At 43.8% G+C, this 21,037-nt stretch overlaps 1 protein-coding gene across 7 annotated transcripts in view; it reads right to left on the bottom strand.

The window, feature by feature from the left end:
* The window catches only part of Klp68D (kinesin-like protein 68D), a 33,827-nt gene that overhangs the window by 6,211 nt on the left and 6,579 nt on the right, over positions 1 to 21,037 (bottom strand). For 6 of the 7 annotated variants that reach the window (XM_084577564.1, XM_084577566.1, XM_084577567.1 and 3 more), the window contains exons 8-21: positions 20,569 to 20,648; positions 18,449 to 18,518; positions 17,836 to 17,928; positions 17,170 to 17,302; positions 16,959 to 17,046; positions 16,742 to 16,837; positions 14,715 to 14,910; positions 11,927 to 12,124; positions 11,040 to 11,159; positions 9,425 to 9,543; positions 8,624 to 8,740; positions 6,589 to 6,640; positions 5,520 to 5,659; positions 2,205 to 2,276 (exon numbers count right to left, since the gene is read on the bottom strand). In XM_084577564.1, coding sequence (XP_084433690.1) covers positions 2,205 to 2,276; positions 5,520 to 5,659; positions 6,589 to 6,640; positions 8,624 to 8,740; positions 9,425 to 9,543; positions 11,040 to 11,159; positions 11,927 to 12,124; positions 14,715 to 14,910; positions 16,742 to 16,837; positions 16,959 to 17,046; positions 17,170 to 17,302; positions 17,836 to 17,928; positions 18,449 to 18,518; positions 20,569 to 20,648 — 1,574 coding nt within the window. The remainder of the gene's footprint in view (positions 1 to 2,204; positions 2,277 to 5,519; positions 5,660 to 6,588; positions 6,641 to 8,623; positions 8,741 to 9,424; positions 9,544 to 11,039; positions 11,160 to 11,926; positions 12,125 to 14,714; positions 14,911 to 16,741; positions 16,838 to 16,958; positions 17,047 to 17,169; positions 17,303 to 17,835; positions 17,929 to 18,448; positions 18,519 to 20,568; positions 20,649 to 21,037) is intronic. The other variant, XM_084577571.1, reaches the window with a different exon arrangement.

The raw sequence follows: 21,037 nt of genomic DNA, 5'->3' as shown, positions 1-21,037 counted from the left end.
GCCATCAGTGCATAGTCCATTCTGTACAGAAAGCACTCCAAAACTTAACTTACTCCTCCTAAGAAGCCAGCACAGAGCAAGGGCTAGGTGTGCTGAATATTGTGGTAACGCAATAGTAAGGCTACCTGCCTTTTACATTTGGAAACCTAGAGCAGGAGAGGTGGGCTCACTTAAAATCGAAACAAATACATGGCACTGCAGATATAGATGAGAAAAACGAGATACTTAAAGCATTAAGGCATGGCTACAATATGTATTTGCTTTATGGCTCTTCTGTAGCACACAAGCCTAAATAACAATAATAATAATTGGTTCGCAGGAAAGGCATAGAATCTGTCACACTTGTTCCGTGGACACCTATACCCCACTGTAAGGGAAGGAAGGAAGGTAGGAGTGAAAATGGAAAGAGAGAAAGGGGTGCCGTAGTGGAGGGTTCCGGAGTAATTTTGACCACCTGGGAATCTTTAACCTGTCACACAGCACATGGACGCCTCTTCGTTTCGCCCCCATCGAAACGCAGCCGCTGGCAGTCGGGATTCAACCCGGGTACCCCGGCACAGTAGTCGGGCGTCTTAACCACTGCACCACCGCGGCGGGGCAAGCGTAAGCTTACAATCACATAATTACCTCATGAGCTGACCTGTGAATCTGAATTCCACTCTTTGCCCTCAAGGGAAGAAAACAGTAAACTGTGGGATTCAACACCGTGAAGCAACACATGGGTAAACAGGGATGCCATGGTGGAGGGTTCCAAACTAATTTACAACACCTCAGGTTCCTTAGTGTCCGCTAACATATATTAACATATGCAACCTTATGCAATTCGCCCCCATCAAAACATAGTGGCCGCAGCCAAGATCAAACCCGCGACCTTAGCATCAGCAGCAAATGCACTAAAAAACAAACTTGGTGACAAAAACTGAGGTCACAGTAAAATATACTTGGTGCAGCTTGTCACAGTAGTGCGGATGAGCTGAATTTCGCAGAGAACTTTCTCGAAAGAGCATGAAATGTCACACCATTTGTTTATCCACAAGTAATGCCTTGCAACACAAGACATACACTTAAAGAAAAAAAAAGAACCAGCGTAGGTTCCAGCAATGGAACTGAAGCAACTTTTGTTAGCAGTCACTTATGAAAGGCAGAAATATACTGAGCCTTTCTGCAAACTAACAAAGAGCAATTAAAGTTTTCACAGGCTTCCACATTTGGCGAAGACTCGGTGGCCCCAGCGTTCTTAACTAGTGCAGCAGCCTGTGGACGCCCTGGACGCGTCTGATGATGATGAATAACTTTATTTACTCCCATCAAGGAATCTTCCTCCCCTTTCAGAAGGCTGGAATCCCTTGGGATTCAGCGGTATCCAGGGCTAGATGGATGATTTTCTTTTGGCCGTCTTTGCTTTGGCTGGTCATTAAAGCCTCCCAGGACTCCATACTCCTATCTAGCTTGTTGTAGCTAGGGCATGTCCATACCATGTAAATCATGCCTGCAATTTCGTTAGTGTTTGCACCACGGGTCCTGTATCGCCGGATGTCATCTGCTTAGTGCGAGTGGGTTGGGAAAAACACTCGCCTGCAACTTTCTCCGGATAACCTCTTCCTTTCTGCTTAGAGCTTTGTCTGCTCAGGGCATTGTCTGTCTTTCTAATCTGTAATGACTTAGAATATCATGGTATGTTTTCAACTCTTCGCTCTGAAGGGGCTCTCTGGATAAACTGGTTCTATCCTCTGTACTCATAATAATAATAATTGGTTCACAGGAAAGGAAAGGCGCAGTATCTGTCACACTTGTTCTGTGGATACCTGAACCACGCCATAAGGGAAGGGAGGAGGGTGGGAAAGTGGAAAGAGAGAAAGAGAAGCCGTAGTGGAGGGCTACGGAGTAATTTCGACCACCTGGGGATCTTGAACGTGCACCGACATCGCACAGCACACGGACGCCTCTCCGTTTGGTCGGGATCGAACCTGGGTACTCTGACACAGTAGTCGGGCATCTTACAACTGCACCACCGCAACAGGGCAAACTCTGTACTCACAAAATATCTGTTTTCAGGTAATAAAGAGCCTGAGGTAAAAGATTTAGTAAACTATTGGTAAAACTACTGGTACTGGTTTGGCAACTGTGTATAATAGAATGGCCACATTTAGTAGGTGCATTCAAAAGCATGCCTTGTGCAAGAAGGAAAGCAAAAAGAGTTGCACCTAGAAGAAGAGCGATGGCTTTTCTCCCTCCGGCTATGCCTGGGTTCACCATGCAGTTGAAAGATGCTTAGACTGCGCAGAAAAGACGGAGAGGGCGGCGTCCCCTTGTGAAAGGCCATAGGCGAACAGGACAGGAGGGCGGAATGGCCACCACCACGCTATTGTCGGTACACTCCAGAACATTTAAAACGAACAGCCACAAAGTTGCTAGTTTGCACAAAGAACAAGCACTACCAGGAAAAGCAAGTAACGAAAAGAAAGGAAAACCACGCATCACATTTTTGATTCCTGCACACTTGCTAATATAGCACAACCGCATACTAGTACATTGGAAAATTGGTGCAATTTTCACTGACCCGAGGACTCAATGGTACTTTGAGTCTTGCTTTGGAGCTTACTTTATACTTGTGCAATTCAGCTCCGTCAAAGCCTGTCGAGTACGCCAAACATATTTTCTTTCCATGCATTCAGACAGCTCATAATAACAAAAGAAAACTGGGAATCCACAGTGATATATATTACGGGGACAAAAAATTGCTGTTTCAGTAACCGTGCCTCGCATAAACACACACCAAGTCACTGCAGTCATGAGATTTGCTTTCTGAACAATTATTGTGAATTATCCTCATGGTAAGAAAAGTAGCTAAATCATGTGATTATTCTTGTCATACTAATGAGCTTAAAGTCATTGGGAGTTAAGGAAATGGCGACCACACTGCAGAACCAACAGTTAGCTCAATTAAAGAAACCTCACCGCACTGTTGGCTGGGTGCCTTTTTTCAGAAGCAAACCTTGTCTTTGCTAGTAAGCACAAAATTCCAAACAATCAAACACTAAACTAAGCGAAATAGCATTTGGGAGTTTGTAGGCCGTCCGCATGAATCCCATGATCAGCAACGTGCTGTTCTTTTTTCTACTTTGCATTTAAAGGGAAGCTGAAGCACTTTTCGAAAAAATTGAGTTTTCGGCAGCATTTAGTTGTTTTTGGTCCACTGAACAAGAATATCGCATGAAAAAAGGGCTTAAATAAACGCAAACAGCTGTTTTTTAGAAGAAAACGCGCGCCAGCGCCTCAGGGCGCCGAGCGAACGCCACTGTCGCCTGTGAGTGGTCGGGACCGTCGTGACGTCATCTACGGGCGTCCCGCGGGTCTCCGGCCTGCACCGACGGCGTTGCTGCGTAGTGCGTTGCTAGCACGTTGCTTCAGTTGGCTGGAAGGCCTAGTCTTGAAAATTATGGATAGTGCGGGCAGTAGTGAACAGTTTGGACTCTCGCCATATATGTTCGAGCCATCAGCGGCTGCAGAAAACGGCGGAACCAACGACGCCGCGGAGTGCGCCGATGGAGAAAGTGACGCCGCGACATTTTCACGGGTTTGAAATCTCCTCTTGTACGTATGTTTTGTGTAAGTGCTTGTTTTTACATATCTTTGCGATGTAGATGTGCAAGTGGTAATAAAGTAAATCACGTCGAAACGCTGTTGCTTACTGGCTGCTGCATAACAGCCGAAACACCAGACACCTGTAATATCGAATTCAAAACGCCGCCATGCTTACACGAGTCACGCGAGGTAAAGCATTTGTTTTTCATTTATTTAGAGAACGGTGTCTACTTACATCCGAAGGCCTTTTATTACTACGAAAGAGCGCCAAACCTGTTTAGTGAGTTCACTGCTGGACTGCAGTGTAACGAGATGAGAGAGGAAGCTATTCGTGTGTGCTATTAAGTGCGCCCCTGTATTTTTTTTCTTCTGTCGTCCTACGAGATGTAGTAGAGTGGAGAGCTAGGTGAATTGGCACATTTTAAACAAGTAAAGCCAGCTAGAAAACGAGGCAGATCTTTGCCGCGTCGTCCTGTGCACCTCTTTTTGTCTGCGGCTTTCCGCTGGTCTTGTTTCGGCAGGATGTAGTTGGTGGTGTTGCGCAGCGAGATAGTCAGCAGAATGACTTACAACAGATATATGCATACCGCGGCTCGACGAGTTTGCCATTTTTACTCGAGGAAAAATTTGCACGAACGCTATACTATTGTCGATCATCAGCCTTGTCAAGCGTTCACGAATGCAAATTGTTTGCATTGCTCATAATCGGGTTTTGTTCAATTAGGTGCAGCTGCATGTGCTGCGCGCTGATGAATAATGAAGAGGACTGCTCGTGCTGCCAGGAAGCCGCTCTTGGAGGTGGCGAGGCGTTATTGTTGTGCGGGAACACTGACGGAACGACTCCGTGTTTCAGTTGCGCTGATTTAATTGGAATTCCGAGTGCCCGCATCGTTTCCAAGCTCCGATAATAGTCACTGTCACGGAAATGGTTCGAGCACAACACAGTTGATTTCGTAGGTACGAAATTTTTCCTCTTCACGGCAGAGACCCACCGCGCTGAAAGTTTCTTGTCCTTTGGAAACGTGTGAAACACCACATCGTCCCGGCCGCCAGTGTTCGCGCAGCCGAATGCTGCGCAGAACGACGGCATGATGGCCACTTGTTGGTACACCCACTCCACACAGAACGCTCGAACTAGAAAAACCAAACGGCACTAGCAAAGAATTACGTTGAATCGTCGTTCGCCACGCCAAAGCGCGAGACGCAGCGGAGCAAGCAATGCGGGACGGGCAGGACGGCTGGCCGGCTCCCCGTGAATGGCGTCACTTCCGCCAGCTCTCCAATTTTTCCATCCCCCAACCCGGCGCTTCCGGAGGCGACGGGGGCGTGTCCGCGGCGGGTTTTTAAAAGGCGATTGCGGCTGTTCTAACGGACAGAATCGAGAAAAAATTTACATATATGATTTTCGAGGTCTTTTCTTCCCAACCACAGCATTTCATGCAATTTGAAAACCGCTTCAGCTTCCCTTTAATTATCATTCACTTAGACAATAATGCAGCACTAACTCACCTCAATAGCAAAAATTTTAAAAAGAAAACATCCCCTATGACTTTCTTGGCCTCTCCAAGCCTTTTTTCTTTCTTCCTTCCCCCTCCTCCTGGCTGCTGGCTTTTTATTTGCGTGTCACAACGAGCTCCCTCATTTTCCCTACATCTGTCTGCTATTCGGGGACTAGATTTTCAAAAGCACATCAGCAAAAAATAAAATAAAAAATAATAATAAAAAAAAAAAAGAACAACAGAAACTCTGCTGAGAATTTCTAGCCCTTCCGCTGATATGCAGAAAGTGCTCACTCTGCCATGTGCGAGTCAGTGCGACCTCTCTCTTGCATATCGGCCCATGGCAATGCGATAAGAAAAGAACCTCGAGAGACGTGCTACCAGAGGCAGAAGCAGATTCAAGCCTTTGGTACCCTGCATTCTGACAGCACCCACCTGGCATCTATGTCCAGGTCCTCCTCCTCTCTTAGAGCGTCATCCAGGACTGCCCTGAGGTGGGGTGACATTGCTGGCGCATCGTAGTCACGCGTCGTTCTCACGGGCATGTCCAGTTCCACTTGGAGGATGTGCTCCCCCTGTGGACAGTTAGACCAAAAGAAAAGGCCAAGCTTACACAGTTTTTTTTTTTCTTCTAAAGTCAAGAATGACATAGTCTCAAAAATAAACCCCACACTGAACGCAAATGGACAAATGCAATAAGCAGTGGCGACAAAGTAAGGCTAGTTTAATAACTGAATTGTGTAGCACTCTGACCGGCCTCACAATTGTGCAGTCAGCAGTGCCGTACGAAGTCAAAGCATTTTCTATGACGTTTAACGAGCCTTCAAAAGCAGAGAGTAAAAGAGAAGCAAGTTGGTCAGCTTTGGAGATCGGCACCAACTGTATGCCACTGTGTCATCGAGCCAAGAAAGACCAGTTTCAACTTGCAAAAACAGAACAGGAACTACGTGGAACTTAGCTGACTGCAATTAATTTTCGTTTGGTTTCAGATCTGCTTCCGAATGCCCATCACATGGTAATGACACTGTTGTCCCTCCATGAAAATGCCAACATCACAGCCAACGTTAGTTAGAAAGAAAAAAAACTGGCACTCTCCAACCATGGTATGACAAAAAACAAGAAACACACTGGCAACAAGACACCGAAGATTGAACCAGGATGAACAGGAAGCTTGGAGGGCATACACGAGTTTGGGAAGGCATCATGCAGAAAGATTAAAACCCAAGAACATGGATATGAAATGGTTATATCATATGACGAGGCAAAAGGGAGGAAAAGAAATTACTGAATTACCATCCATAAAAATATGACTACACATAAGATTAAGAAAGCTGCAACAGCAAAGTGGCCACAGCAAGTGATGGTAGAAATACATGGACTGAGATGAAGAATGCTGAATATATTTTGTGTTTTTTCAGTCTATGAACAAGACTGTGTTGATGCATGGTCTCTCCAGCATTGATCTGGCAGATTGTATGCAGTGTGTCTAAAAGCATGGCTTTACCTTGGACTTGAGGCTCGACTTGGCTGAAGGTGGTCTCAGTGGCTCCATAGCCCTGAAAAACAGAGACACAACGACCCACTGAAAATGAGCCGCTGCATTTGTTAACCCAAACAAAATGCAAACAACCTCGTTCATGTAAAAAAAAAAATAATGACTCAAATACAGCGAGAGTTTGAAATCTAGCAGCAATCAATGGGACTGATGTAGAGTAACGGCGAAGAAAGCACTCTTTTGACTCCGCTCATAAGGTAATGAGGAGCACATTAAAGGCTCTTTTTCTTCCCCACCATGAGGGCTTGATGGCTGGTTGCTCGGCTGCCGATCACCAACCAATCATTAAAAACAATGACGGCAACAACAAAGCCCACGTAGCGGAGCTGAAATATAATAATTTTTAACGTTTGGTCGACTCTCAAAGCTTTTTCAGTTGATATATCCGGGACAAACAATACCAAGTGTTAAGAATTGCTTCACATGTGGACAGCAGCCAGTAACATACGAATAGTATTTCTGATGTCACATGAACTGCCAACAAATCTTGTGAACTGAAACAGAAAGAAAGTAGTTCGATGGAACTAAATCTCGCTCAGTGCAGAAACAAATTTTCCTGCCATGACGCCCGGCACATGCGCTGCAAGCGCATTGCATTCAGTGTTTGTTTTGGGGAAAAAAAAAGAATTTCATATAATTAATCTTGTACTTAATTCCGTGAATTTTATTTTCGTGCTTCCGTCGGACTGTGACTATAAGCACTTCATTTTCAGTGAAATGCAGCAGACTGTGATTGCAATGCAGCAACTTCAATCGATATAGACCAATTTTGACCCATACATGCCTAATCTTCTAGAAATTGAAGCAATTTTATTGATGGAACTGGTTTGGTTTGGTTTGTAGGGTTTAGCGTCCCAAAGCGACTCAGGCTACGAGAGATGCCGCAGTGGAGGACTCTGAAAATTTCGACCACATGGGGTTCTTTAAAGTGCACTGACATCGCGCAGCACATGGAATTGTCCCACAAAATAGGAGACTAAGCAAATATAGCTTTTGTGTATGGTTGAACTAGAAACACTTGAACATCAATTCTGATGTCCCATTTCCGAACATGCACGGGGTTTTCGCATATCAGTGTGCATATTTTGTTTGCATTACCTGCATAATCACAGTGTGGTTATTACAGTTGAATCTGGTGATTGCTACCAGGGAGGAATGGAAGCCCTTCTTCAATGCATGCAGTGCGTAAGCCACACAACACAATGTTTGCAGAGGAACAATTTAGAATTGCTTGAGCCTATACTAGTGAGCACTACCATTTATATACTGTAAATGTCATAAATTGTGAAAAAAAAGCATGAAGTGGTGTCCTATAAGTAGGACACTGGCATACTGGATTAATTTAGGATTACTAAAGGTAGGCCTTCATTCTCTGCTGCTCGCAATTTCTTTGAAAGGCTTCCGTGCAAGTTAGTTCAAAAGATAAGTTGAAAAATCTGTCTTTAAGTAACTAGATAATAAAACAAAATTGCCGACAATTATGTTACTTTGAGCGCAGCTCATCAGCTGTTTCAGCTTTTCGACAAATTGAGGCGTGCATTTCCGCTCGGGCAGTGCACATATCGAGATCCGTCGCCACCAATCTGGAGCTCTGTGATTGCCGCCACACAGGGGTGGCATTGGAGGAGGAGCGAAGAGAGCAATTAAGTTATCGGGAGGTCGAGGGAGGCAGCACGCGAGCCCATGAAAATGTTGCACGGCAAAGAGATAGCAGCGACTGATTGATGCTGCTGATGCCGCTAGCGAGTCAAGTCTTGACTTGGGATGCATGCACCGTGATCCGCTGATGCCGAGCTGGCGCTTGGGCAACCGGAGAACACGCACGGTCGCCACCACGAAGGAAGAGAGAGGGGAGGGGGGTACACTTGGTTGCGGAGCTGGTTACGAAGGACAACGGCGATGGCGACGCCGCCGCGAAGTGCAGGAATGGGTGCCAAAGAGCTGCGCTCTAAAACACAAGCATAAAACGAAGGTTCAAACGTACCCCGGCACTTCAGAGAGCGGCAGCAAAGACCACTGATCCTCATCTTCATCATAGACGACCCGGGACAGAATCTTAACTTTCTCTTCCGGTGGGATGAAGTTTTCAATTATGAGGTACCTGGATGTAAAAAGTAAAAGAGGAGTTGGGAAAAGGTCTTGAACTGACACCTACAGTAGGCTACAGCTTATAGTAACAGCGGTAGCTAACTATGGGCCATGGTGCATGGCGTGTGTGCTATGTATTCCCTGAAGAATAAATTCATATTGTCTGAGTTCATATCAACTACTGAATCCAAATACAGTAAGTACTCCGAATGTTTCACAGCACAGCCCAAAATTTGATGGACTACATGCACAAAACACTGAAAGAAATAACGCAAGCTGAAATACATCAATAAATAAGAACAGTTAAGAGGAAAAAGGTCGTGAGAACAATCTTCATTGCGTCGAGGTTGTTGTAACACGATCTTCACAACATCTGCCACCACTTCCGCTGTTTACTATAGTTACCACTACCATAAGGCCTCGTCAACGCCTAGACTTGTACAAAACAAAGCCGCTCAGATAACGTAAGGTAAAATCGCACTAATTTAACACAAAGGACGCAGAAAGACGGAACAAGGTGGGCACTGCCTTTCTGTGTCCTTTGTGTTAAATTAGCGCTGTTTTCCTTACGTCAGACAATGCTCCACCAACTAGCACAACAACGCGTACCGGACAGATATCTGATGATATCTGAAACTTTTGTGCTGATACACGTTTAAAATATTCTTGTCTCTTGTTACCGCAAGTGAGTGCTTACTTGAGCTTGAGTTCCTTGGTGAGCTCATTCTGAGTCTGCTCGAGGTCGCGGCGTTCTTTCGAGTGCTCCTCCTGGAGGTCCTGGATTTCAGTCTTCACCGATTGTAGCTTTGCAAAAAGCTGTTGTTTTTTTTCCCCCACAGCAGCAGAAAAGGAGGCAATCAGGTGTTCAGAAACTACACATAAAAACAATTGCACAATATTCATGGCCTCACATGCAGCTGCATAGTTTAGAAATGATTAAATTGAAATGCAACAAGAAATTTCCTTTATAGCTAATTAAACTGAGATGGTGCCACATGAATATTATTATTTGCACGTAAAAAATAAAAGTGCAGTACTAATTAGAGGGACACCGAGGACGACTCACCAACTATTCCTAGTAAAATTTTATTATTAAGCTTTTTTGGGGATCTGGTTACATTCATTTGTCAGCAAAAACAGTCTTCTGCTGAGAAATTTGGATTTGAAAAGGAATATTTTAAAATTTCATTCCCTTTCATTCAAACTTGTGACTCTGATTTCATTTAATTTCCTTTTATTACCCTCAAGTGCATACGCATTACAGATGATTACATCCAGACAGTTACGGACTGCATGGTCACCACTTTGAGGTGGATAGCAATGTAATCTATCCTCGAAGATCTGCAAACAGCATGCACCAGACGTCATCACGATTTGCATGTGAAAACAGCTCAAGGCAGCATCGCAGTATACTCTCTCTCAATAATATAAACCTCACAAAGGTCAAGGAAATATTTATGCATCATCCCAAGATGAACAACACCAGCGCAAAAAAGTGAATGAAATGCATTCGTGCAGATCTCTTTAATCCCAATCAGTTGCCAAGATGGGGCTTATTTATCGCAGAGAACCACCACACCTTAGCGACATTAATAATGTCTGGGCGATAGAGCATCCACCAATGCAAATTTAGGCACCGTTCCATTCTTATTCATTCTCTTGAATTGGAATCTCGGAGCAAGTTTAATTATTGTGCATGCGCGGATTGGTTCTCTTCCATAATCACTGCAGTGCAATCCATAATGTAATCTCAGAGTGGGAGGACTTCAAAGTTTAAACAACAGGAAGACATCATCCTTCAATGAATTTAAGAGACTCATAAGGGCAAGGGCAGAGGAGAACCAGAAAATAGCTGTGTGTCATTGTCACTGTCAAAAAATGTACACTACTGAAATTCCGTAAATTAGCACAAGCTTCTTTTGACCTCAAGCTGAATTTGCCACTTTTCTGCCTCATGATACTTGATTATTTTTACTGTGCAATGTATTTGCATTGCAACCAAATTATTTGCACAGTCATTATTAGCTGCTCTGTGCGCCTTGCTTTGAATATTATTTGCGTGTGCGGCATCTTATTTGTTAGAAGCTGAGGCCTAATCTACAAGGACTGATACGAATTTTTTTATATTTTACGCTTGCACTAGCCTTGTATGCTTCAGATGCATGGGAAAAGAAAAAAGCTCATGAAAACCAGAATGCTCTCTATGAAATTATGTATTTAAAGTTGCAAGGCTCTTTCAAAGTAGCAAAAAGTTACAGCGCTTACTAAACACGTCTCTCAGAGCCCCCCACCCCGCACACACTCACACACACCTTTCTAAGCTTCTTGGTCTTGATGTCCACTTCCTGTTGGAGTGATGTGTATGTCTCTTTTATCTCCGAAGTGCCCTCCTCTTGCATTTCAAGTTGCTGCTGCATCTCTCGCTCCCGCCGCTGCAAGTCGAAGATGAAAACAAAATGCACCACAGGAAAAGTTTCCACCAACTAGCACGAGACCAGAACAACATAAGGTTAAAAGAATAGTGTCACAATTACGCAGTCAGATGTTGACACACAAGACCATCTAGCACTCTGACAGGCTTGCTGGCAATGTTTGCTGCTAATCTACAGCTCACTCGCATTTGCTCAAGGGCTTCTCTAGAGGCACAGCGGAGCCTGCCTTTTCAAACCTTGCCATGCAATCACCATTTGTAGCTCTATGGTTGCAGTCAAATGAATGCTAACGAGTAATAACCATCATCATTGGCTGCGTGACACACGGGTTTTCCCAACAACCTCTCACTGCAATATTCTGTTCAGAGTCAGCCTCATCCAATTGTGAACCTCCCAGCCCCCCCATTACACCTTATGCTCAGCCGCATCAGCCTATATTTTCCTTGCTTTAATATCCTCACTCCAATCTGCTGCCTGTTAGCTGTACCGGTGGCTAAGCAGACAACATTAAGTCACTTAGCAGAAGACAAAATGACAACATGAGAGGTTGGGCTAGTTGGTAGGTTGGTTGGTAGCTAGGGTTGGTAGTTGTGCATGAGTACTTGTGCTGCATTGTCTTGTCTGCTGTGTTTGTCTTTTCGTGCTCGTTTACCACGGACAAAATGGAAAGCTGGAAGCATATTAGACTTCAGTCAAAATGTAGCCGAGATCAACAAAGCAGTCTGTATTTTCTTCTAAGCCCTGCCAGTAAAAGCAAGCGAGGGTACCTTCTGCTCGGCGATCTCCTGTCGCCGCTGCTCGAGGGCGCGCTGCTGCTCGTTGGTGTGGTCGACAATGTTTTTGCCACCCGACAGCAGCTTGCTCTCCATGGCCCGCACCTTCAGGGACAGCTTGTCGGCAGCCTCCTGCTCGCGCAGCAACTGCTCCTGCCGCTTCTGCACCTCCCCCAGGAGGCGCTCCCGCTCCTGCAAACCAGGGGTCACGGCATGACCTTTCAGAGCTGACAACTACTCCCCGCCTCAAGAGATGGAAGAGGCTCCACCACAGCCAACACTTGGCTAGGAGTTTTTATTGTCTATCCGACATAAAGGGACAGTTCACATTTTTTACAAGGCCGCTCTGCACATGCGCGCCTCTCCCTTGGTTGAAAACAAACCACCAACCCCAGCTGCGCATGCGCATGCAGTTCTTGGCCTCCGCTAATCGGCGCAGCCGTAGCTGATCTCGGAGGCCATGTGTGGTTAATATTCGTGACAGGTGTACGCGATAGATGGCGTTAGCTGTCAAGAACACACACCATCATTTCTCTGGCGCCAAGGACGTTTTCAACCAGTAGCAGACGAATTTTCAACCACTCCCAGAGGGCGTCACAGTTTGTGAAAAAAGGCGGATTGCCTCAGAGCCAATCCAATACAATCCAATTCAACACAAACCAAAGAGTGTAGAACCCTGCTATAGTAAACTCGGATATAGTAAAGTGAAACCAAAGTCCCAGTTCATCTTCCATAGATGAACTGTACATTTTTCACCTTTTATAGTAAAGGAATTTTTGTTAAAAACTGATTATAGTAAAGTTCGTCTGGCCACGGTGGCCACTTACGATGAAATGACATCACCGCATGCGCACTACCTAGGATCGCGAGGCAAATTATTTAAAAGAAAAAAAAAATTAACACCACTGAGTGTTTCTTTTTTTTTTTTTTTTTTTATGGCTTTACCACAAGGCTTAGCAGCACACAAGAGTAGCCAGCGTTACGTAAGCCTTGGAGCCGTGAGGAAAAGCATGCAGTGCATAGGGGAAAAAAAATAAATAAAGCTGTCTACAAACATAGAAAGAAGGTGGAGCGGTTTGTTCAAAAAATAATTGACAGTAAAAGTGCAGCGAGAAATATGGAAGGGAAGAAACGGCTGAACATTCACATTACTATGCAACACGAAGCACGAGGCAGCAGTGGCAAGAACTGGAGACGCGGTAGGAGAGCGCATTTCTCATCTACTGCTTTTTAAAAGACAGAAACAACAGAAGACGATTCCACAAAATGTAAACAAAAGATCATATAACTGAGAAAAGAAAATGGCACGAAGAGAGGTAAGAGATATGGCATGTATTTTAGAATGTTTCTTTCATTAGGCAACAAGACGTGTTCAGTAAGCAGACATTTAATTAGCAGACAGCATCTTCAGAACCATGTCATCACCAACAACTGATATAGTAAAGATTTTCATCGGCCTCAGTGACTTTACTATAAAGGGGTACCACTGTACTCAGTGAGTATCGTTGCCCAGCTGAAACACCCGACAGGTTGTTCTATGTGGAACGATCACACACATACAACATATTCTCACACACTTGAGAGTGGCCCCACAATATGGATGCAGCCTACAATTTATCAAGGAGGCATGAAGGCAATTGAGAGGCCTGGCTCTCAAACCTTTTAATGATCACCTCGTTTCACTACCACGTGTTGCAGCACACAAGTCCAGCTGTAATTCTTACAAATGCAGTCTTTAACCACTGTATAAAGATAAAACTGTTGCGTTCGTTTGCTGCTCACGTGCTCCACTACTAGTTCCTCTCCAGAATAAACAAAAATAAAATGGTCTGAATCAATGAATGCATAAATAAAATGAGCATTTAGAAAATTGCTTCTTCCTTCTGCCATGTCCCACTGTCTAAAGATCGCACCAAATAACTTCTTTTAGTTTTACCTGGCTGGCTTTATGCCTCGGTAACATGCAGTCACTTTCAGTGATGCTTTCTCTCTCTCTCTACACTCGCCGCTCACTTCAGGGTGTCACTACACCTCCCTCTATGCAGACTTCAACTCTGACCTCCTGGGGGGGGGGGGGGGGGGGGGAGTGATTGGGATTGGCTTTCTGCAGTAAAACTGAAATGCCTCCTTTATCCACAACACTAAAACAGAGACCCTCCCAAGGTCCAAAGAATTTGTCAGGTTTAATACACGAGCAAATAGGAGCTGGACATGGACTAGTTCACTTAAACGCACTCTGTGCTGCGGATTATGTGCTATCATAATGCCATCAGCTATTTTTTTTTTCCTTGTCCATGAAATTAGCATGATCTGCTGACATTTAGATCTATACGTCCTGACAGCTGCCTCTGGTGCACGTGCTGTCTTCTATTTTAATTTTAGTGTATAAGCCGTTTTGTACAGACTACAACTATGTGTTTATGTGTTTGCAGCTCGTGCCCAATGCTCCCTGGAATCATGTTGAAAATTGCCTTTAGTCACGAAAGGTGCGTTGCTGGATAGGGTACTACCACATCTGAAAATTAAGTGAAAACACTGCCTTCTAAACAATGCATGAAATGTGGTGTAAATAGTGAGTAAGGCTGTGCCCCTATGACTGGGACTTCATCAGTTCTCGCCATAACAAGCAATAGGGTTCTGTGGCCTCATCAATAGTGCTTGGAATTCCCGCAGCAGTGTAACTATCGTGAAATTTCTATCACGTCAGTAAAGACCCACTTTAGTGAATCATAGTCTCAGAATAAGAAATGAGACACAAAAAAATGACTGAAAAGCGACTTGCCTCCGCTATGAGACTGTGGTCGTTCATGATGGCCACCCTCTCCTCATCCAGTGTGAGCTGCTGCGAAGACGGGGAGCAGGCACGGTCATCGTCGGTGTCTCCGTCGGCCCCTTCGTCTGACCCCGGCGACACCTCCTTGGAAGAAGGTCGCTTTTTTTTCCTCTTGGTGTCACGTGCTGCCAGCTGGGCCTTCAACCTGTTTATTGTGGCACATGTTCGAAATTGTGGTCACTCTCAGCTGGATCTCAAGGAAGAGGATTTACATGTTATTGACCACAACTTTTCCATGGTACCAAAGGCTTCATTAATGTGAAAGCATTTGTTGCCTAATTAGTGGCGTCCTCAGAGCGCGTGTCACCACAGGCTGTGGAAACGATGTGTGGACAGGATGTGCCCACATCCTGCTGTCGATCATTAATAAGAAAAAGAAAAAGTTATGTAAATGCCAGGTCTCAACCCGCCATCCTTCTGTGTCCCAGCCGAGCGTGCTAGCCACTACTCTACAAAGAGTTCATGCGAACGTGTCGATAACTGCCCTTGTCTAGTGTAAGAACGCTGGAAGACGTTGATAATAAAGTCAAGTAAGTAAGTAAAAAAATGAAAAAGAAAAAAAATTTAAAACCACTGATTAAGAATGCTGGCAGACATTAAGGGAAAGGAAAAAAAAGAATATAAGGATGATAATAAAACCAAGTAAGTATGTAAGTAAAAAATGAAAATGAGAAAAAAATTAAAACCACTGATTAAGTAAGTAAAGTAAGTAAAGCAAAAGCGAACTTCTACACTTCGGAAAAGCAATGAAACGCAGAATGAGCTCATAATGAAACTAGGCCTGGAACTCGCAATGTTTCCGTATTTCCACGCACAAGGAGGCTTAAGAGCACCCCTGTCATTTTATTTTTTGAAAGAGTAAGCAGGAGGATTCACAGCAGTAAAGGAAAATCAATCCACGTAATTTATGACAATCAGCAATAAGCTGACACTTCAGTCACAATACGGTAAACTCTCGTTAATTCAGCTTTCAAGAAAACAGGAAGAATATTCAAATTAACTGAAAGTTCAAATTATCAGATGGGCCTGAAAAAACTGCCTACGAACATCTCCATTAAAGTAATTTTATCTAATGAACTGCTGTACGATGGTTGTCTAGATCCGAGATGAAACCAAAGTGAGAATGACCGTTTTTCCCGGCTTAGTCAGCGACGTGATCGCCCGTCCGAATTACCTGAAGCGAGAGCTGACCATGTCCTAAATAAAGAGCGTCCGATGCCATAGATTTACATGGCTGTCGGCCGAGGCCACGCTCCTAGTTCGAATTATACGAATTTCCAAATTAATGAGGGTCAAATTAACGATATTGCTACGAAGATGACGAAGCGGGCAGTGGCGCGGGGCGGAGTGCTCGCGCTAGGCCCACTGGCCATTAAAGCATATTTTTATCGTCATGTCATCACGTTGTTCTGTTTCTGTTGTGTCGCCGTGTTACCATCGCTTGTCACGCTACCTCGTAACAATATTTTACTGTGCATGAAAGGAAGCATCAGGTTATTTCCCAAATAGGAAATTTTGCTGATCCACGAAGGCCTGTGAGTACTCTGACATTTGCAGTAAAACCATAATTTATTTGCCGCATATGCAATATGTACATTTGAGCATGGTAAAACCATCTCCACGTGAGATGCCTTCACTAGTAAACAGGCATGAGCTTCATTTCATTGTTAATGTTGTCTCAATGTATAGTAATACTTCAAAGCAAGAAATCTGATAGCAGTGCAGCAAAGTCATCACTGTCTACGCTGCAGCACTATCCCAAACATTACTGCTCTCCCTACCACAGAAAGGAAAAAGAATAAGGAAAAGAGGCACCAGGAATCAGCACAGCCGCTCTGCTTAACTTTTTCCTGCAAAGCTGTTGAGTAAACAAAGGAGCAAACAGCATTACCGATGCGAAAAACAATACAGCGCTAAATGCTGCTTTGTACAGACGCTGAAGGTTAGCAAAGTACACAGCCACCATGCCAACTCACCTCGATATCTCTTGCTGAAATTCCCTTAGCAGCGCATCCTTTGGGTCTTCATTCACCCGAGGCCTGTTCCTAATGTTCTTTGCCCGGTTGGCATACCTGTCCCGAGTGGAATGTAAGGGAAAAAAAAAAACTAAACATGTCAAGGTACTCAGATATAAAAGCCAGCAGCAGTAATGTATCTTTGTTGTTTCAGAGAGCCAGGACCTGATCGTCATACCTTAGTGTTGTCAGGGTCTCCTCATAATTGTAGCTTGCTGGTCCAATGTTGGCCACCATGATGGTTTTTGCATTGCCCCCTAGAGAGTCTGGTCAAGGAGTGGAGGGGGTTGACCAAGAGACCAAAATGTGGGAGCATTGGTTAATGAACATCAAATACAAAAAAGCTGATAAAAGAAGTACATGGTAAAGATGATCATCTCAACAACCACCTTGCAATAGTCGTGTCAGCTTGGAGTCCCTATAAGGCACATGGGAACTTTTGCCGTCAACAAGCGCTGATATGACATTGCCCAGGGCCGACAGCGAGAGGTTGATCTTAATGGCTTCTTTCTGTCTGTCACCCTAGCAACAAAAAAGAAACAAGCACGAAAACGCCATTAGCAAAATGAAACAATAACGCCTTTGCAAGCCCACCATGTATATTAGCAACTCGAGAGTGTAAAATAGATTTAATAGTGACAGTTATGCAGTAAAGCCCTGAACAGTTGCAGTGTCGTTCTCTCTTCACCCATGCCATCATGTACACAGCACTATACTGAACTCTGAACTTCTGTAAAGCAGAGCCCCCATCTTACATATATAAAAATAACTCAGTGCATGCCTAACATTTATAATAATAATCAATAATTGGTCCACAGGAAGGGAAAGGCGCAGCATCTGCCACACTTGTTTCTGTGGACATCTGAACCCCACCTTAAAAGAAGGAAGGATGGTAGGAGTGAAAGTGGACCTTTATATGCATTTGCCATTTTGCAGTGCCAACCTGACGGGTCATCACAAAGAGTTTCACTTTAAGCAATGATCAAGGCAAAATCTGATCACACAAGACAAGCTGCTTTTTGTGAAACGGCGGACTGGATACACAAGTGGCTTACAGATGTCCCTGTCTTGGCTTGCCGCTCACTGCCAGCCAGGTCGACGAGGTTAAGCTTCCCCACTCGGATGTGATGCTTGCCGTCAGGACCAAGCTGTTGGAATTGTTTGAAACAGCGCATTTTTTGGTTATATATCTGCACATGTGCAATAAATATAACGCTCGTGGTTTCAAAGCTACTCTTAACTGTAGAACAGCAGCTCGCTAATATATGACCCACAAGGCACTGGTGTGCAGCCCACTAACATAAATTCCAACCTTCATCTCTGAAGCACAGTGCCAATAACATCTTGGTTTCTGTTTAATCCACTTAGCAGCTCTTTATTGCGTTTCATTGCATGACGCTCACCATGGTTGATTGGTGAGCATTTATTTGCGATAAAGGACAAACACATCTTTTGTACGTATCAAAGACTTCCAAGGTTATGAGGGGCACACAAAAAAAATGGCTGCCATTTTCGTCTTTACTTTCCTACCTTTTCTGATAAGAACCCATTAAGTCAAATGTCAGCTAATGTGGCCCACGTGAGGAAATGAGTCTGAGGTCAGTGCCATAAAGGGTACTAACGCTTAAATCACACGAATAGGAAGTCCTTCTGGGAAGGATGGCTTACCTCACTGTGCTCCACAGTGGTTATAAATATAGCGTGCGATCTCGAACTGTGCAAGTTCATGTTTGTAGCCCTGCAAGGAAAAAAAAGACGATGGTGGACTGTCGGACACTAACAAATGCAGATTTGCTGTGCTCTTCAAGGTCAATCTCAAGGAGGTTGTGCAGGGAATGAGATATGAGCAGAAGTGGTTAATTAAAAATCTCCAGTACAAACCAGGCATGAAACAATGTCTCTACCTGGCAGGCATATAAATAAACTAATTTAACATTAAGATAAGCAAAAAAGAAAATGATAGCAATAAGTAGGAGTAACAGACAGACAGGTGAAAGTGATTACGAGCTTCATGCACGAGTTACTTTCACATAATGGTTTTTTGTAAATACAGTCACATTACACACTTGCGTTAGCATTATTCACTAGTCTGTAGCTTGCCGCTTATGTAATGCCATTGAAGAAGGAGATCTCTCAGGGAAATAACATAAACACGAGAGAAATTTCTCTTGAATTAATGGGACCGACACGGCAAATGAAAGGGACAGAACACTGGCCAAAATATGTCATGAGATTATGGTGGAGATGAAAAGATCTTGCCTCATATAGTACAAATCGAGCACTACAATACCAAAGAAAAGAGGTTTTACAATTTTAATTTGCCATTGAAAATCACATAAAAGCAACTGAGGCGCTATCTAGCGGAGAAACCCTATTACTTTCAGTGTAGTACCTCACGTGACAGCATGACAGCAAAATATCGCTGATTTTTGTAACTGCACATTGTTCTTTTCTCTTCTAAGAGTACTTGTCATAATTTATTATATTTTGCGCTCTCTCCAGTGCGTCCTTAAATAAAAACCACTCCTCCTTTCAAACCGTGAGGTATGCTTTCAGGTTTTGGCACTAGATGGTGCCACAGTGTTTGCACTTGTGAATGAAGCGCTAATAGTGCCCACTAAAATTTTCGTAGACGCGTCCTGCGTTATTGTGCCGCAACAGCATTGAGTGCAAAATTGAAAAAGGCGTTACTCTTCACAAAAAAATGTCTGATTACTGTCTGGCAATGAAAGTTATATTAATTTTCAGTACGTCTTTTTTGTTGACAACCAGTCATCATCGCAGTCACTGCTCATGGTTTCCAGCATCGGACTACATAAAAACGGGCACGTGCACTGATCGAAAAATTCTCGGTAAAATGTTTCTACAGCGTTTCTAGCAAAACTGTTAGGAATCGAAAATTTTAGACATCAATATTTCCACTGCACCGGAAAAAAAATCGACACCTCAATTCCAGTGTTCTGTTCCTTGAAGAAGTGACTCATTAAACAGAGCCCAGCACTGAACTTCATAATCAGTGCTGGGCTCATAAGTTTAATTTAAGCTCTAATTGCTGCTTAAGTTCAGATTAAGTGCTCGTCATAGGGCTGGTCATCGACCAGTAAATCAGCATATACGACTATTACCAGTCAGTTTTGATTGTGAAATAAATACTATGGTTTCACGGCAATCAAGTTAATCAATTTTATGATTCAGGAACAAACGCCTCAAAAAGAGTACCTGAAATTTTGAAAAGTGAGTCCAGTAAAAATGAAGAGACGTTCTGAACCAGGGATGAAATGCTATCTTGAAACTACTGAATAAGGTAGAACGATAGGAAGAAGATGGTTTACACGGTATGAAGGAGCACTGAACAAGGGTAAAGAGGGTGAGCTTCAATTCGCAGGTCGAGCCAACGTTTCGACAAGTGGACTTGTCTCAGACGAAGACAAGTCCACTTGTCGAAACGTTGGCTCAACCTGTGAACTGAGGCTTACCCCCTTTACCCTTATTCAGTCTTAACTATTGAATAACTAAGTTTGCAAGAGTTCATAAAACAAAAGAGAAGTGTGCTCAGATGATCCTAGAGAACAATGCAGCTTCAGAAAAAAAAAGAATCAGCCTAACAAACCGCAACCGCAACAAGCTGTAAACTGCCTGTTCAACACAGAAACACTGGGCTAGAGTTGAAGCACAGGATTCGATTGCACAGAAGCTTAAGTGCACCATGGACTTATGTTTTAGCTTGGCTCTCCCTTTTCCTTTAACCAGTGAAATAGTTTCAAAAATGGAAGATAAGGAATTCATACCCTACGGATCGATTCTGATTTCCAACTGCCATGACGTGCTCAATCTCCTTGATGCTCTTGCAGACGAACGAAGACAAGTCCTGCATCGAAAATGTGACAGTTGCAACAAATTCCTCCTAGTATGTGTTATGGTTTAGTTGCACAGCCACAACAGCCACTACAAACCAGGAAAAGGTTTATACTCTGCAGCGGAGAGCTATTCACGCCATAGCAAACGTTCCTTTTAGTAAGCGCACGTCTGACCTTTTTTCCTGATATAGCTTGTTAACAATTGAACACAGTTACAAGAAGAAACTAGCAAAGCAGATTAAAAATGTAGTTACAGCTAATAAACAAGACTGAAGAGCAGTGCCCAACTTCGTGTCCAGCTTATAGCTTCCGGCGAAACAATTACAAAGCTTACAGGCCCCATACAAATTACTGTTTCCAAAAGCACACCTATAAGATACTGAATACGGTAAACCCCGCG

The sequence above is a fragment of the Amblyomma maculatum genome, chromosome 8 (genome assembly GCF_055883805.1).
Source record: "Amblyomma maculatum isolate TAMU_Amacu chromosome 8, ASM5588380v1, whole genome shotgun sequence".
Classification (NCBI taxonomy): Eukaryota; Metazoa; Arthropoda; class Arachnida; order Ixodida; family Ixodidae; genus Amblyomma; species Amblyomma maculatum.
The sequence above is the reverse complement of the archived record's forward strand: the minus strand, read 5'-3'. Positions and strand labels throughout refer to the sequence as shown.